Below are 16,719 nucleotides of genomic sequence, written 5' to 3'. Positions count from 1 at the left end.
CAATCATGCTGGCTAATGGTAAACAAATACAATGATTTCTGGAAATGTAACGGATGTCTGCCAAATCTCAAACTTTAATATGATGAAAAGAATATGAGCAAAGACTTAAGTTTGATCGCCAAGACAAGCTAGACCAGCCAGAGGACTGTGTTCGATGTGGGAAAGATAGATCTTTTCTATTTCTCTGGACATATTCGGTACAGGGACAAGTCAAATTACCCCCAAGAGAGTCTTTAGAAAATGCTTTGCGTTATGTGATATGAATTTACCCCTTAAATAATGTTAGATAAATGGTTTGACTGACAAACAGAACAAAAATGTCATGGCTGGTGCTCAAATGAATGACCGCCAATGTGCAATGCTTGTCTTTGACCGAACCATATGGGCTCATGGTAAAAGCCAAGCACATCATAGTAGAAACTATGGCTGTCTCAAAACGATACTACAGTAGCTGTCAAATCCTTGCTTCTTCTATCCTTGTTCCTCAATTCCTCTCAAAGTTCATTTGAAATTGAGAAAACAAAAGGTGGAGGGCAAGGACTTGACGGCTAATAACGCTTTCAGACAAAGACTATGTAGTCTATTGTAATGTCTGTAATGTCTGCTTTGTTGCACTCTCTACCTGTCTGGAAATTAAACAAGTCAAAAAAAACTTCTTCAACCAGTCTGTTTAAATGTTCAAATACAACTTTCATATTGCGAAACAAGCATATTTGAAATTTTGTTGCCGGGCTTCAAGTGCCAGGCTTCGATTGTTTTTCAATGTCAGTGCCTCTAGTAATAAAACCCCAACCACTCTGGGGTAAGATGCTTGTATATTTTGAGAACGAGGGCTTGGAGTATTCAAGCCGCTCATCGAGGCACTGGAAAGCAGTATCACATTTACAGGAAGAAAAGGACCAGTGAATGTGTCTCATAACAACTGTCCCTACATGGGGTGGAAGCCTCATTTAGATTGTTGTGATAACTGGGGGAGGAAGAAAACTGGGCTGCTTCTTTATTTTGCATGTGGTTCCAAATGCATTTTCCAGTCTTCCTCTTTCTTTTCCCAGGCTCATTTTAGCTCCTGAAGGAGGAATGCTGGGCACGATGTCATCCAAGCTTCCATCACAAACCAATTAAGAATTCCTCCCCTGTTCCCGCTGCCAGCTCTTTGCTCCCACTCCCAGCTCCCTGTAGGAATGAGAAGGAGCAGGAGCAGACCCGAAGCAGTCATGCCTGGGAAATATAATAAACCTCAAATGTGTTATTAGTGGCTGTCATAATGAAGAAATTAAGAACATCAGACCGCCGAACCCAATGACACAACAGACTGGCGGAGCAGTTCTTAACAGGATCACCGTGTCAGCATACTGATTAAGAAAGAAAGAGAGAGAGATGAACACCCCATCATTCTTGTCAGAAGAGGAATGTCTTTCCTTCAGCGCCCAAACAATAGTACTCTACAAAATGTGTTTATGCACTTGTTATACAGCAATAAAGCTCATAGATTCTCAGACGTACTGCTCTGTTGCCAGGTTACCTCATATTGTGCTACTTTGATAAACTAACCTGTTTGGAAGACTGAAGAGATCTACAATCATACCTTCTGGATATTCATGTTGCTGAAGGAGCAGCTAATGATATCCCATCTGTGTGTTGATGTAGCGCACACACACACACACACACACACACAATTAGCTGATCTCACAAAGGGATCAAGGGAAGATTAATTACTATTATAAATAACGTCATTACAGTCATTGATAACGTATCAATTATCCCCTGAGCAAGAAAGAGTTATGATCAGAATGAATTGCCATTACAGGTGCTGTGTAGTACCTAGAGATATCTGGGCAATCATAATTATGTTCCCCTGTGTGAAACTCTATATTGTTAATAGTCCAGGTAGGCCTCTGAGTTAGAGCACTCAGTAAACAGCAGAGATAAATATCTTCTTAACTCAGACGTTATTCTATGATCAGACGTGTACAGGTACTGACGTTTAGACGTCACATGACTTCTTTCTGAGAGATCCATTTTTAATGTCTCACTAGCATTCAATGTGAGGAACAGATTACCACAGCTCAGGTCCCTTTACAATGGCAGGCACTGTTCTTTACGCAATAGTCATCTAATTCCAGTAGTGCATTGGGATTTGGTGATTCATTATCGGACTGGTAACAAGATCAAGTTTGAGGAAAGCAGAGCTTACAACCATTTTCCTACGACTGAACTCAAAACGGAGAAGTTACTAATGAAAATTAAAAAGTGTAATTTCCTTTAATTAAATCTGAACTCTCCGGAGGATAGGGTTGGCACTCCGATGAACAAGGAAATAGAAAACACTCCCTGCTATACACATGTCAAATCAATATGCTGTCTGGCTGGTGGAAAGACTGGAAACGAAAACTAAAAGCCTCAGGTTCATAACAACTCTCTAAAGCTCAGAGTCTAAATATTGCAAACACTCACCAAGACAGCACTGTCAGTGGTTGTTTCTTATAGTCTATAACGAGGGAAACCGAGGACTGAAACGGATACATTCTTACATTTATGAAGCCAATCTTAATTAGGGAGCTTTGGGAAAACAGTTACGGTTCTGGATTCTAGAGTAGAAGGATGGCAGTGGATACTAAAGAGAACATAAGACAAATTGCTTCCCTGCAAGGTTCACCACACCCTAAAATGTCTTGAGACATTTTGTATCATTAATAATCTAGAGATTAATAACAATTATTAGCTGACATTACTCAGCCACATGTGGATAAAATCCCTTTAGGGTACCAGAATCAATTCCAGTTTGAATGATCACCCCTTATCGCATTGACAAATATATCACTGTCTTTCTGGGAATGCTGGAGATGTGCATCTGCCAGTAAAGCCAAGATGAAACCAGAAGGCTTGGAACTCAAGAAATGGAGCCAAGGAAGAGTTTGTCAAACACTATAAAGAGACAAAATGGAGTATGTGGTCGGGAAACAAACAGTGTTTTAAGTCCTCCACTGAAAGAGTGTTTTGATATCTTAACGTTGTAAAAACTACACTCTGGTAGTGAGCTGGAACCTGACAGATGAAACATGTTTCCGAACCTATTCTGGAGTCACTGAAGCACACTATTAAGTATGCCAGGTGTTATGGAGAGGACTGGTAAAACAAAGGCTGAGAGAAAGATTCGTATTAGCACAGGTACCAAACAGAAACATATGTCCCTTAACATGTCCTTTCTCCTGATGAAACCTAAGTGCCTGTAAGACACACCAACAACATCCTCACCCAGCCAGACAGCAAACATCTGGGAAGAAATGTACTTAGCATTGGGTTGATGAAAAATGCAGAGGAGTGGCTGAGTAGGCCGGTTATAGAGGTCAGGAAACAGGAACAGACGGGCTTGTTCAAGACATGCACAGGAGTATTGCTGTCTTCATTACAACAGTGGTACACCACTTCTATACCAGCAAGAGGAAGATGAAAGGAAGAAAAACCTCCTTAGTTGGACTTCAAGATGAGATTCAGAAGCAGAGAGAAAGTTTTGTCAGGGACTGGAAGGCAGAGGAATACTAATACTAATAAGTCTCATTTCATCTTCATTGCGTTATTGGAAGACTTTCTCTAAACATAAGTAGTATAGTATTTATCTGCCGAATTCCAACATTGTGTATGAAGATAAATTGATTCGATTTTTGCATGGGGTATATTTTGCGTTCCCTCTACGCATTCGTACAGCTTCTCCATGCTCCTATGTCAGCAGTGATGAATACAGCATGTCAGGTTGCCCTGATAGAACAAACAGATCAAAAATGAAATATGTGGATTTCAACTGCACGATAGTTGTAGCGATTATGATTCTCACTGGAAGAGGGGTGTTCTACACTGGGTTTCTGTAGAAGCACTTTGTGACAACTGCCGCTGTAAAAAGGGCTTTATGAATAAAGTGCGATTGATTGATTGTTCCATAGAGACACAGCTAGAGATCTTACTATTGAGAGATAGAATAGAAGAAGACACAATGTGCCATTTCTAAACTTGGTTGTGCAGAAGCAGTTTTCCTGTCGTGATATTAAATCATTGACATTCACTCAATTAGTCCATGTCAGTTTAATTTACCAACCTAAACTTGTACGTACCGAGGGGCCCCGACCTCCAGGGTATCATATTAAAATGGCATAACTTGTGGCAAAATGTGTAGAATTGCAGGATATTAGCTTTTAAAACTGCAAAAATATCCTGGCTACGGCCCTTGTGAATTCACAGTGAGTCTTAAGTGTTATATGCTTTCACTTTGTCAAGGAAATGTCAGCTACATTCAGCGTACTAACAATAAAATGTGATCGCAATAGACCTAAATACAGTCAACAACACTGCCCTATATGCCAAAGGTCAGGGGTATATAGCCTCAGTATAAAGTGGTTTTCCTCTTCAAAGTGCACAGATTCTTCTCCTGTGCCCACCTAGCCTGCACTCTGGAAAACCAACAACCCCACTGAGCACATCAAGGTCTTGTAGTGCTAACCTGGAGGGATGAGGAGAGAAGCCCCTCCAACACACACCATGCTTACGGATAGCGATCCATGTTTCACACCAAAGTAGCGGAGGATCACGGGCACCAGAAGCCTTGTACAGGGAACACAGAGCTACCGTAATTGCTGGACTATTAAGCGCACCTGAATATAAACCGCACCCACTGAATTATTAAAAAATATGTATTTTGTACATAAATACGCCGCACATGTCTATAAGCCGCAGGTGCCTACCGGTACATTGAAACAAATTAACTTGGTCACTATCTTCCTCCTCCTGTGCACTGAAACCACTGAAGTCATCTCCTTCGGTGTCGGAGATGAATAGCCTCAGAATTGCTTCATCCGATGTTGGATCGTTTTCATTGTCGCTCTCGTCACTTTCATCCGGAGGCAAATACCCCGCTGAGCTCATGCTGCCCCTTCAACACGCAGCAGTCCAGCCTTAACAAACCCGTTAATGATAGTGGATTTTTTGACAATGCTCCACGCTGTCAGGACCCACTGGCAGACTTGACCATAAGTTGCTTTTCGCATGCAGCCCGTTTTAGTGAAGGATTTCTCCCCACTTGTCATCCAAGCCTCCCACTGAACAAGGAGCGCCACCTTAAATGCACGATTTACACTGATGTCGAGTGGCTGCAAATACTTTGGGCCATCTGCTTTTCTTCCCTCTGAAAGCCTTTGTTGTCTTTTTGCACTGAGTCAGTTCCTCACGCTGCTGTTTCCAACGTCTTATCATCGACTCATTAAGGCCAAGCTCCCGTGCAGCAGCTCTATTTCCTTTTCCAACAGCCAGATTTATCGCCTTCAACTTGAAAGCTGCATCATATGCATTTCTCCGTGTCTTTGCCATGATGAGGGTGACAAAATTACTACCGTAAATCAGAATGATGGGAAGTTTGAGCGCGCTCGATTTTACGTCACATTATGTGATGGTGCTCAGTTTTTTGGCAGCATGAATCTTGTGAAAGCGGGAAAAATCCATAAATTAGCCGCGTCATTGTATAAACCGCGAGGTTCAAAGCGTGGGAATAAAGTAGCGGCTTATAGTCCAGCAATTACGGTAATTGCAATTTTCCTGGTATGGGGCTCTGAGTAGTGAAGCGTTGCAGACATTAAAGAGGACGAAAGCGAGGTGGCACAGGGTAGTATAAAGGTGTATTGCTGTGGTTCCACTCTATTGTGATTTATTCCAGACCCAACTCAGAACCTGTCTCTGCTTCCCTCTCTCCCTTCCTGTGGCCACAGCACAGTATTTACATAATTCACAACCCAGCACATCCTGCCTACAACCAACCACAGAGACATGGTTGGAATACAGGAAGACCCAACAAAACCCACTGGAGTCAATTCAGTCGGATCAGTTTAAATAGAGGGAGTCTGTGGACTCCAGCATGGGGAGGAAAATCACTAGTCCCCAAAGAGAGATCATCGTGGACTCCAGTGAAAGGCCCGGCGAGAGAGCATCAATACAAATTCTCCAATTTAATTAATTAATCGGACTGTTTAGCTCAATCTTTCCAATTCATATGTGAATGACTGTGTATTCCCTATGCGCCTGACATTCTGAAGGAGGTTTATTTCATGGGTATTGGGTAATGTTTCTTAGTTCTCCGTCCAAGGTTGTTTTGGGGACAGCCCTAGAGTCCATTCCAAACAGATTTTATTTAAGGATCATTCTCTTGTTTCCGAGGCGATGGCACTATTTCCCTTCAACTAAGCATATTTCAAAATCGTGTTCCTCCCAGGGGCCTAGTGTGCATTGATCACCACATGAAAGGCAATTATTTGTATTACTGGAAAAAGATGAAGAAATCAATTAAATTCTATTCACAGCTATCCTAATTAATTTCTGCTATGCCATCTCTTTTCCTCAGAAAAGATTAACAGCATCTACACCATTAAACAACTCTGTACCTCAAGGTTCCTAATACTTTCCATCAGAAAATGATGAACCAAAAAAGAAAGAAAGACAATGCATGGCACAAGGCCAAACTGTTATTTTCTTCCTATTTTTCAACATACGGGAACAATACACTATTGTATAGTATTGTATTTGCTATGACAGCCCCAAACAGTACATGTGCTATATGAAGCAGCCATACTAAAAACTTGACTTTCTCCTGACTACAATAGTAATCTATGGTGCAGTTTCATTACTAGTTAACCATGCTGGCTGCACTGCACTCAGAAGGGGCTCCATCTCCACAGAGAAATGAACAGTTGGCATTTATAGCAGCATCTTTCCCTGCCTACCCCAATTCATTAAACAAAAGAGCATTATGTTAATACACTAATAAGGGTAATTGAATGTTAGATGAAGAGGAAAAGTGGGCCAGCGAGGTGGGCCCGATGTGGTCGACGCCACCGACCTATGACACCGCCCCAAGGCGTGAGACATGGCCAGACTGGTTAAGCATACAGGGTTCTGTTGGAGATCAATGTCAAAATGCTGCTGTGTCTCTCCTGCTGTGGTTAAATGTAGACAGACCTAGTGAGGGCTCTACGCTGACGCTAAATAAAATTACAAGTCGCACAGCAAAATATTTCGACAGATATGCGAGACCTCACGTGACAGCCCCTGGCGGTTGCTTATAACATACATTCATAGAGAATATATTACACATTTAATGTCACAAGTTAGTGCAAGCCCCTAATGTTATTGACCTGGAGGTTGTGGGTTAATTTGAAGCCATTTCCTAATTAAGCCCCATTGTCTTAACCGCACACACAACTCCTTTTAGAATCAGACAATTAAACAAATTACTTCAATAGTCATGTCACACGGCAACCATTTACCGAATTAGTCTGCACAGGGGTCATTGGGTACATGGTCACCATCAGAAACACCCAAAAGAACACAACTTCTTGGCAACAGCATACAAAAGGAGTTGGACTGAGAGCCACAAGGTAGTAGGTTCAAATCCTGTGCAGGCCAACAATCAAATTTTCTACATTAGTGTTAATAGTGGGATGCTGCCATGAGTCCATCAGAGATGTGCTGTGGAACTGTGGAAAGAGAGGGATGACATACTAGTGGACATTACCTCAGTACAACACCATAAATCTGTTGAATGGAGGCGTATTGGTGTTATGTGTAGATGTTGTATTGCACATACCGTCACAAGAAGCTGTCTGAAACCAGGCAGGGATGGGCCTGGTTGATCCCTGTATGGGAGATGGAAAGCTACTGAAAGTGGGTTGGAGGGCCAGTAGGGTAAACTCTTCCCTCTGGTCTAAAGGAGACCCAAATGCCCCAGGGCAGTGATTGGGGTGAGGTCACTGCCCACAAACAGTTCCATCCCTCGCAGGAGACATAGCACCCAAGATCTGACTCTGTGAAAATAGGGGTCCTGGCTTAATTCCCAATACCATCAAACTATTTGGGGATGAATGAACCAGCTCCCATTCATTCATTCAACCCCTCTAATGTCCTTTGCCCTGCAACTCTTCCCCAGGGTCATTGTTATAGCCAAAATACATTCTCAGTCAACTCACCTTGTAAAATAAAGCTTGAATCAATGAATATTAGACATTTGTATGTATCATTATTTATGTTATTGTATCAATTAAAGTCACTTGACAATTCACCACCTTGCAACTTCAACCAAACTTGTCACCTGTCTTGACACTTGAGTTACAGTGAGGTCTCCCCACAAAGTAGAATGTTCAGTAGGCTACAGTGACAGATGAGGCCATCAGTTCTACAACCACAAAAGGGGGCACAAAAAAAATAGAGCAACAGGATTCAAATTCAGCAGAGACATCGCAGACTTGTCACTTAAGAAATCATTTAAAAACTTGTGGCTTGAGCAATTTCCCATATACACTCGCACTGAATGAGTCACCCCCCTCACTTTGAATCGTATTGGTGTCATCTTCAGGTAGTTTCAATGTCTCCCCCTCTGCGTGTGTGTAACTGTACTCTACTTCTCCATGTGTGCATAACTACACAGTGTCAAGAGAGCAATAAATAGGCAAGGGTGAACGTCATAAATACGGGGGATAACCAATAAGTAGTAGAAGACACCAGATGTAGCCGATCAGAGCTTCAAAAGCAGAAGCCCAGCAGGCGTAAGAACACAAAAGGGATTCCTCTGTAACTCCAAACTGAAGAGTCATGTGACTGGTAATCTAAAGCAACATAATTATATTTTAAATGAACTAGAATGGAACCTGTACCTTGAAATCCAAAGGAGAAAAAGAACCCAGGTATCCAAATTGTGTGTATCCAGAACGAATTCATGTTGTCCTCATCAGCTTCAAAACCTCTCCTGACAGTCAGATAGGTCTCTAGCAATAATGTTGTGAGCAGGCAGTATCGTGTTTCGGTAGAAAGGATGCTCAGAGGGCGTACAGCTCCAATGCTATGTTCTAATGCTGCAGAGCACTATACATCTCAAGTGATTGAGCGCTAAATGAGTCCTTTTTGCAATCACAAATAGTGGTGCGCTTCATATCTTGCCTCTCCTGGTCGTCACTGCCGCCTAGTGGTTAAGCAAGTACCTACAAAAATGGACATTGTTTTCTGATTATTGATATTGATGACGATATGCAGTGGCGACTGAGTTAATAAAGCGGCATACAAACATGGTCTCTTTTTTGCTTTCTTGAGTAAGGCAGCTCCAAAATGCAGGTGTTTCAGCCTAGCTCAGTGCTTTCTGTGGTGGTGGGGCTAGCCAGCAGAAAATACAGAGCGTCGTGCCTGATCGGCTCGGTTTTCTGTCACTCATGGGACAGTACGTCATCACCAATTCTAAGGTTAGAGTTTGAAAATTTTAGCCATAGAGTTATGTTAGAAGTGCCCATCCAAGAAGGCTCAAGGTCATTGGCCACAGATAGAATGACATCAAATCACGCTATATCTATAGTAGCTTTGATTGGACTGATGTCAATATCTTACTTTCTAAATCTTAGCTAGCAGTCATCATCAGTTGTCATCAAGTTGACAATCTACTGGCAAATCCTCTTTAATCCTTGTCATATGAAGAGAAATAATGAAGAGAAATTATAAATGAAACATATTGGTGCTCATCGGCCATTGCACATAAAGATTACACAACACGTTGGAAATTGCAAGCTGTTAGTAGCCCATTTGCCTCACCCTAATCATTTGGTCTATTTTCACCAACGCGATATTCACCAACGTAGTGGCCCGATGTGTGCTTGTTTGGCTACTTTTTTGTTGTACAGCTTTAACAGTGCTACTGATAGTAGTGGTGGTACTTGGCTTGCACGTGCAAAATCAGCACACACAACATTCTATAATATAATTGTGTTATTTGACGTGTCAAATTAAAAGCGTCAAATAGTGTCACATGACGTGTCTTTTCTTTGACACGCAAAGACAGATGCGGACTTCAATGTTCCTCACGCTAATAATTTGGTCTATTTTCACCTCTTAATTTCGCCTACTGTTCTAACTGGGTGGTGCACAGATAGCCTATAACCTGTTATAGAGGAATGTTATGATCAAATATTGTAAGAGCTTTCATTGTCTGTTTATATCCCCCATTTACTTATCCTACGGTTATGACGTATACAGGGAGTACACTGTAAGAACGACGTTCTGAACTCTGTCGCTGTACATTTCAAAAGTGCTGAACAAATAGTTATACTGACTAAGCCCGTCGTCGCCTGCTCATTAATCTCTTAATTGAAATTACACATCGCCTCTCATCCGCTTTGTATCCCATTACACCATAGTTTGTACATCTCAATTGTCAGTAGAAACCACATATGTTTAAGCAAATCTGCCATATCAGCTATGTTTTTATGTGTAGTGGCTTTGCTGGAATACATCCCACATGATTTATTTTTTTGCCCACCAAGATTTACATGCTAAAATCGGCACTGACGATATGGACTCCTGCTGCACGGAGGAGTCACTGGTCAGCCAGCCTATGTTCCAACTGTGTTCATTGTGCAATTGAATTGGTATTTCAGCAACGCTTTATGGATCGACAGTCACAGGCATGCCTGTCATCTAGAAGAGCATTCTGAAACATTGCATAACATCTGACATGACCTGTTGAACACATTTTTAATTTAAATTCATTTTGAACCCTTTTAATCCACAATTTCGTGATATCCAATTGGTAGTTTCACTCCGCACTGCTTCTTGACACACTGCTCGCTTAACCTGGAAGCCAGCCGCACCAATGTGTCGGAGGAAACACTGTACAACTGGCAACTGTCAGGGTGCATGCGTCCGGCCCGCCACAGGTGTCGCTAGAGCGCGATGGGACAAGGACATCCCTCCCCCTCTGTGCGCCTTCTCTTGGGTCTCCCGGTCGCGCCGGTTGCAACACAGCCCGGGGTCAAACCCGGGTCTGTAGTGCCACCTCAAGCACTGCGATGCAGACCAAATTTGATGAATGATTTCACATCTGACATATTCTAATGAATGTGTGCCTCAGTGTCTAGATCCATGTACACTCTTCTATGATCTATTTTCCCCTCTTAACACCACTTTAGCTACTCCAGCCATAACGTCCAGGTTTCTCTGATGCATAGGCTACTACAAAACCAAGAAAATAAATCCGGACAAATGCACACAATTACAGTTATTTCAATAACTTAATCCAGATTGATTCTCTCATTGCATGTGATATACAATCTGTGATAATACCATTATTTCCAAAATAAAGTCCTACAACAGACTACAACCCATGCAATGAGACAGCTCAAACCTACTATGAACCCTTCAACAGCCACACAGCTGTCCTCGAGAGGAATGACCTTTGTCTACCCTCTGTAAACCAATGACAAAGGTCCTCTGTACCGCATGAGTTGTGTCCCTACCAGAGGTGAAACTTGGCAGAGGACAGGAGAGTCGGAAAGCAGCACAGAAATCTGTGGAATCCCAATAGTGACATTTGGTTAGAGACCTTCTTCATTCATCCTGCAGGCAAGGTGAGTGCGGGCCGTTTGTAAAGACACGAGACCAATCAAAGTCCAGGGGACCTTACTCACTAGAAAATGGCCTGTGAGAGAGGACAGGCAGGGAGTGGCAGAGGGAGAGAGGTGCATTTCCCCCATTAATGTGCTCTATTCCTCTCTCTCTACTGCCAGGCAAACACTGTCCTCTCAACTACCGTTGTACATGTCCACGACTGACTGCAAGGATAATCCAGACGAATCCTGCATATTCATTCAGCGTGGCAACCCTGTCTTTGTTTGTAATCAAGCATTGTTTTTTCTTCCTGAATCTTACTGGATTTATTGTGATGGCAATGAAAGCAGATGCTGCCTGAACGTGCCGTTGTATTCCCTCTTCCACAGCTCAGTCTCCTCTTGTCAACCCTGGTGAGCTAAATGACTGGTGTTGCTGAATTCAATTATGCTCAGATCCTAGTCACTTGTTAAGTATGAATGCCAAAGACATTACAGCTTCAATAATTGAAAAGAAAAAAAAACAAAAGTGGCTCAGGACGATGTCTGGATGTTGATGCGTAACACCTTATTGAATATTGTTCTCTACCTGTTATACACCACCATGTGAACCACAAGCTTTTCATGATGCATGTTCTGCTAGAGAATCATTGAGATCCCTGCAGTGTAGCATGCAAAGCCAAACAGTATCCCATTAGAATTGATTTAAGAGCAGCATGTAAGAGCAACGGGCCAAGGAGTGCTGTCAATTGTCATAATGTTTTCTCAGTTGTCAGTATAAATCATTTATTTCAACAACACCTCTCATGTGTAGACTATCTCTATGACTCACATGGATTGTCATTTCATTGGGATATTTAATTGAAGACATGCAGGTCACAATGAATAACCATGAGGCCACCACAGCTCGCTTGCTCAACCCAAACATGCCACGTGACAAAATGTGAAATGTGTGAAATAGTGTGTTAGTTACTCATGGGAATGCCTGTTATCTGTGTGTAACTCCATACTTCCATTAATTTGTATGGGTTACCTTCAGACGAGTCCCGTGACTCTTGTGGGGGTCGTAGAGAAAAACGGAGAAAACCATTGTGTTCGTGAGAGTCTCCCCTTTCTAAGGTGGGGTATTAGTTTGTAGCCCACATGGTTCTGATGCTATAGGCATCAGTGTTACCGACTTCAGGCAAAACAGTTTGGATGATACAGATGTTTTTGTGAGAATATCATTTTAGGGGATGTTTCATGGTCTGGCAAACATCGCTATAGGTCGACACCTTCCACCTCAGGTGCGGAAGGCCGACATAGGCGGATGTGGTAAATTGAGACGCAGCCCATGCAAAAAGTTAGCCATTAAGGAAAAACACATTAACGTGGAGTCAGTCGAGCACTATATGTTAGTCCAGAGTAGATCGATAGCCTTGATGAACTCTGAGTTGAGTATTCAGTGCTTTTTGAAAGACATATGGAAAAATAAGCCACTGGATTTCTGCACATTGAAAGCACATTCCTTCTGTCAGGACTAGCGGCACTAAACATAAAAGGCTACTGTGATCAGTCTAAATCTTTCCCACAGACACCCCTTCAGAGAGCAATGAGGAAGAGACACATGTAAGTCGTCTGAGGCTCTTTCAAAGACACTTTGTTCTTCCTAGGACTGGGGTAGTGTTTCTGACAGGCCTGTAATCCTCCTACTATTAATCTTTGGAAAGTTGCAAGTAAATTAAAATGAGAAGTAGGTACATGGTTATGGCGTTGAACTGAGCGGATGTGTTTTTAGTGCTCTTCTGCCAACTTCGGGTAAACTTCTTTTAAATTATTTTAATGTCTTATTTTAAATCTTCATAACAAGAACAGCAATTTTCATGGACAATTTCAGGTGGATCTATATCCATTGTGAATCAACATAAACATAGTCCTCCTAAAACAAGAAGAACATCTCGTATCAACAACGTGGTCCAAGCTAGGCCAGTTAGCCCCGCTAATTCAGTCAGCTCTACTAACCCAGTTAGCCCTGCAAGCTCAGCTAGCTCCTCACACCACGAGTCTGACATGGCAACCAACGATGTCGACGACCTAAACCAGAACCAAGGGGTTTTGGGCGCAATCTCTGCCATGAGTGCGGACATTTCTGTCAAACTCGAAGGTGTCCTAACAGGGATTAGTGAGTTTAAACGTGACGTTCAAGCCTACTCCACACGCTTGGACGAAGCAGAGGAACGCATTAGCATGGTGGAAGGTACTGTCGTCACTGTCAAAACGACCGAAAAGTTGGAAAAATTGGTGGCGACCTTATTTTCAAAACTATGCTCCCTCGAGAACCCCCACATGAGGTCTAATTTGAGACCGGTTAATCTACCCGAAAAAGTGAAAAATGGTGATGCAGTTGCCTATCCGGACCCCCTGTGCATTGAATGAGCCCATCGGCTTCCGGCTCCTCTAGGCCCAAGAAACCAGCCCTCTTCTCGAGTCCTTATCCTGAAGTTTCTCAACTTTCAAGACAAAATCCGAGTGATACGGAAAGCCAGGGCCAAGGGCAAGGTGATGTATGAGGACCAAGAGATCATGTTCTTCCCTGATCTGATCTGCGGACCTGCACCAAAAAAGAAAAGGCTATGATGGGGTAAAATGCCAGCACATGTCCCTCAACATTGCCTTTGGAGTAACCTTCCCAGATAAACTTTGTCTGACTTACAATGGACAGTCACGAGTTTGAATCTCCCTCTAAAGCCGAGGCGTTCATCCGTGGCATACAACGTGAATCTTTTTCCTAGTCATGTTGCCGCTCTGGACTACGGAGAATTAAACCTTGGATTATGTGACTGTTGGCAAGCTAACTAACATTAGCGAATTTATTAGCTGCTACTGTAATACTGCAACTAGCATAACAATTAAGTGAATAATATGGCAAGCTAGCCCACTCAAAGTTTCCTTATATTATTTATCTTCCATTGGATTACATAAAAGACTGTTAAATGCCGGCAGAGATCTTTAGCTTCATGTCAACGGACTCGAAATGGCTAATGTTGCCTCACTTGTTTAGCCAGTGAGCCAGTCTTAACACAGCGGGAACATATTCATTCATCCTGCACCACCGAGAAGTATCGGGACTACTTTATATGAAGACTTAAGTTTCGGTTATATCCTTGGACTAAAATGAAACGCCTGACATCATGTGCAAAGGGCCTTTGGGTAACGTAGCACATATTCAATTATCACTTTTACTCACGTAGCCTGTTCATTTTTGATCTTTGATACTTTTTGGGGTTTATAAACTTATCGTGGTATACTACATTAACGCTATATGTATGGGCCATTTTATCCACAACAGACCCTGTGTTGTGGATAATCTACAACTATTTAGGACTTTCCATACTGTAACGTTAGTCTCAGACTTCACTAACTAGCGTTACTGTTTTAGATTAAGCTATTATTTGCTACTTTTCAAATTAATACTATGTGATATTTCACATATCATCTTGCTAGATGTGCTTTTTGTTGTGATATTTCACATAACATCTTAACATGCCTTTTGTTTTGTTTGTGAGGATTAATAGCCGAGAGAAGGCAGGGGATACTTTGTTTTGTTTAGTGTCGCTTAGGTTAGACTGCTCTCTTTACACCTCAAAGGCTACAAAGAAATTCATCTGAAACAGTCCTTCCTGGCGTATTAAGAAGTTAAATTCAGACAGAGCCATTAACGAAATATATCATTTACAAGGAGAATTATCAATGGATCCTGTAGAAATAAACAAACATTTGCTTTCTACTCCAACATACTTTACAACTCTGAATCTCCAAATAACTTAACTGATCAGACATCATTTTTGGATGGTCTTGAATTTACCTCTATTTCAGAAAACACAACATTGGATCTGGATAAGGAATTGAATGGTGTTGAAAGCGGCAGGTCCAGATGGGCTCCCAATAGATATTTATTAGATACTTAAGGACAAACTTCTAGGTCCACTTTTGGATATGTATGCTGAATCCTTTCAGCAAGGTTGTTTCCCCTCCTCTCTAAGGAGTGCTTTAATCACTATTATTCGGAAGCCTGATAAATCAACAACAAAATGTGAACGTTACAGACCAATTTCTCTTCTGAACTCCGACTCAAAAAATATTGATAAAGCCTTAGCCAGGAAATTGGCTAGAGTGCTCCCTTGATACCTGCCATACTCTCACTTGATGCAGAGAAGGCATTCGATAGATTTGAGTGGTCTTGTTTATTTGAAGTGCTTAAGAGATTTGGGTTTGGGAACTACTTTTGTAAATGGATTAAGATATTATATACCGACCCCACAGCAGAAGTTGCAACTAACAACTTGATTTCACAACCTTTTAAGCTTTTTTGGGCCACGAGACAAGGATGTCCGGCTAGTCCAGGATTCTTTCTTTTAGCTATAGAACCCTTTGCCATTGCAGTAAGGGCCCACCCGTCAATTCGTGGATTTAAAACATCAGATTTTTAACATTGAGTGCCCTGTATGCCGATGATACCTTCTTATTCCTAACATATCTAAAGAATTCTATCTCTTCCCTCTCCAATTTAATGAATAACTTGATCCGTTTTCTGGGTTTAAAATGAATAAAAGCAAATCTTCCAACCTTTTCCTCAACAAGCAAGAGAGACTGACTCCAGTTCTACAGCTTCCATTTGTGAATACAGAACAAGATTCCACATATATTGGTATTGATATCACACCAGAAATGAGCTCCTTGAGTTCAACAAATTATGAACCCATGGTAACGAGTGTAACAGAATCCATCAACAGATGGACATCATTGCCTATATCTATTATTAGTAGAATAAATATAATTAAGATGAATATTCTGCCCAAATGTCTTTATCTATTTCAATCAATTAATCCGGCTCCACCACCTTTAGTTTTTCCCAAAGATCAAAAAGATACTCTCAAATTATATGGAGCAACAGAAAAAAATCTAAGCCTTGGTTATCTTCTTTATTTGCCCAATGAAAGAGGGGGGTTGCAACTTCCAAACCTACAGTTGTATTACTGAGCTGCACAAATTAGGGCTGCAATGTTTAGGTTCTCCAAGAAACTTTGCTTAACCTGGCTGCAGACTGAAATGCTGTGCACAAAAGGCTTAACATTGGATGGATATGTGTACTCTGCTCCATTTAAGAAAACTAAAGAAGAATACTATAATACAATAACATTTTCACACCTGGTAAAGACAACTTGGGGTTTAAAGAATGGAAAAAGGGCTCATATCGTTTGAAGAACTAAAGGGAAGATTTAGTTTACCACTAAAGCATTTTTTCAAATACTTACAATTGAGAAGCTTTAGTTTTTTCAGTCTA

General features: G+C 41.6%; 1 protein-coding gene across 2 annotated transcripts in view; it reads right to left on the bottom strand.

Annotated features, from left to right (window-relative positions):
- LOC112266834 (limbic system-associated membrane protein) overlaps window positions 1-16,719 on the bottom strand; it is a 1,006,051-nt gene that overhangs the window by 719,110 nt on the left and 270,222 nt on the right. The window contains exon 1 of one of the 2 annotated variants that reach the window (XM_024444693.2): window positions 8,685-8,869. The exons of the other annotated variant lie outside the window; for it this stretch is intronic. Within the exon in view, the coding sequence (XP_024300461.2) occupies window positions 8,685-8,748 (64 nt within the window). The 5' untranslated portion in view covers window positions 8,749-8,869. Of the gene's footprint in view, window positions 1-8,684; window positions 8,870-16,719 lie in introns of those variants that run through there. 2 annotated transcript variants of the gene reach the window in all.

Source organism: Oncorhynchus tshawytscha, linkage group LG14 (assembly GCF_018296145.1).
Source record: "Oncorhynchus tshawytscha isolate Ot180627B linkage group LG14, Otsh_v2.0, whole genome shotgun sequence".
NCBI classification, from domain to species: domain Eukaryota; kingdom Metazoa; phylum Chordata; class Actinopteri; order Salmoniformes; family Salmonidae; genus Oncorhynchus; species Oncorhynchus tshawytscha.
Note: the sequence above shows the minus strand (reverse complement) of the source record. Positions and strands in the feature narration are given on the sequence as shown.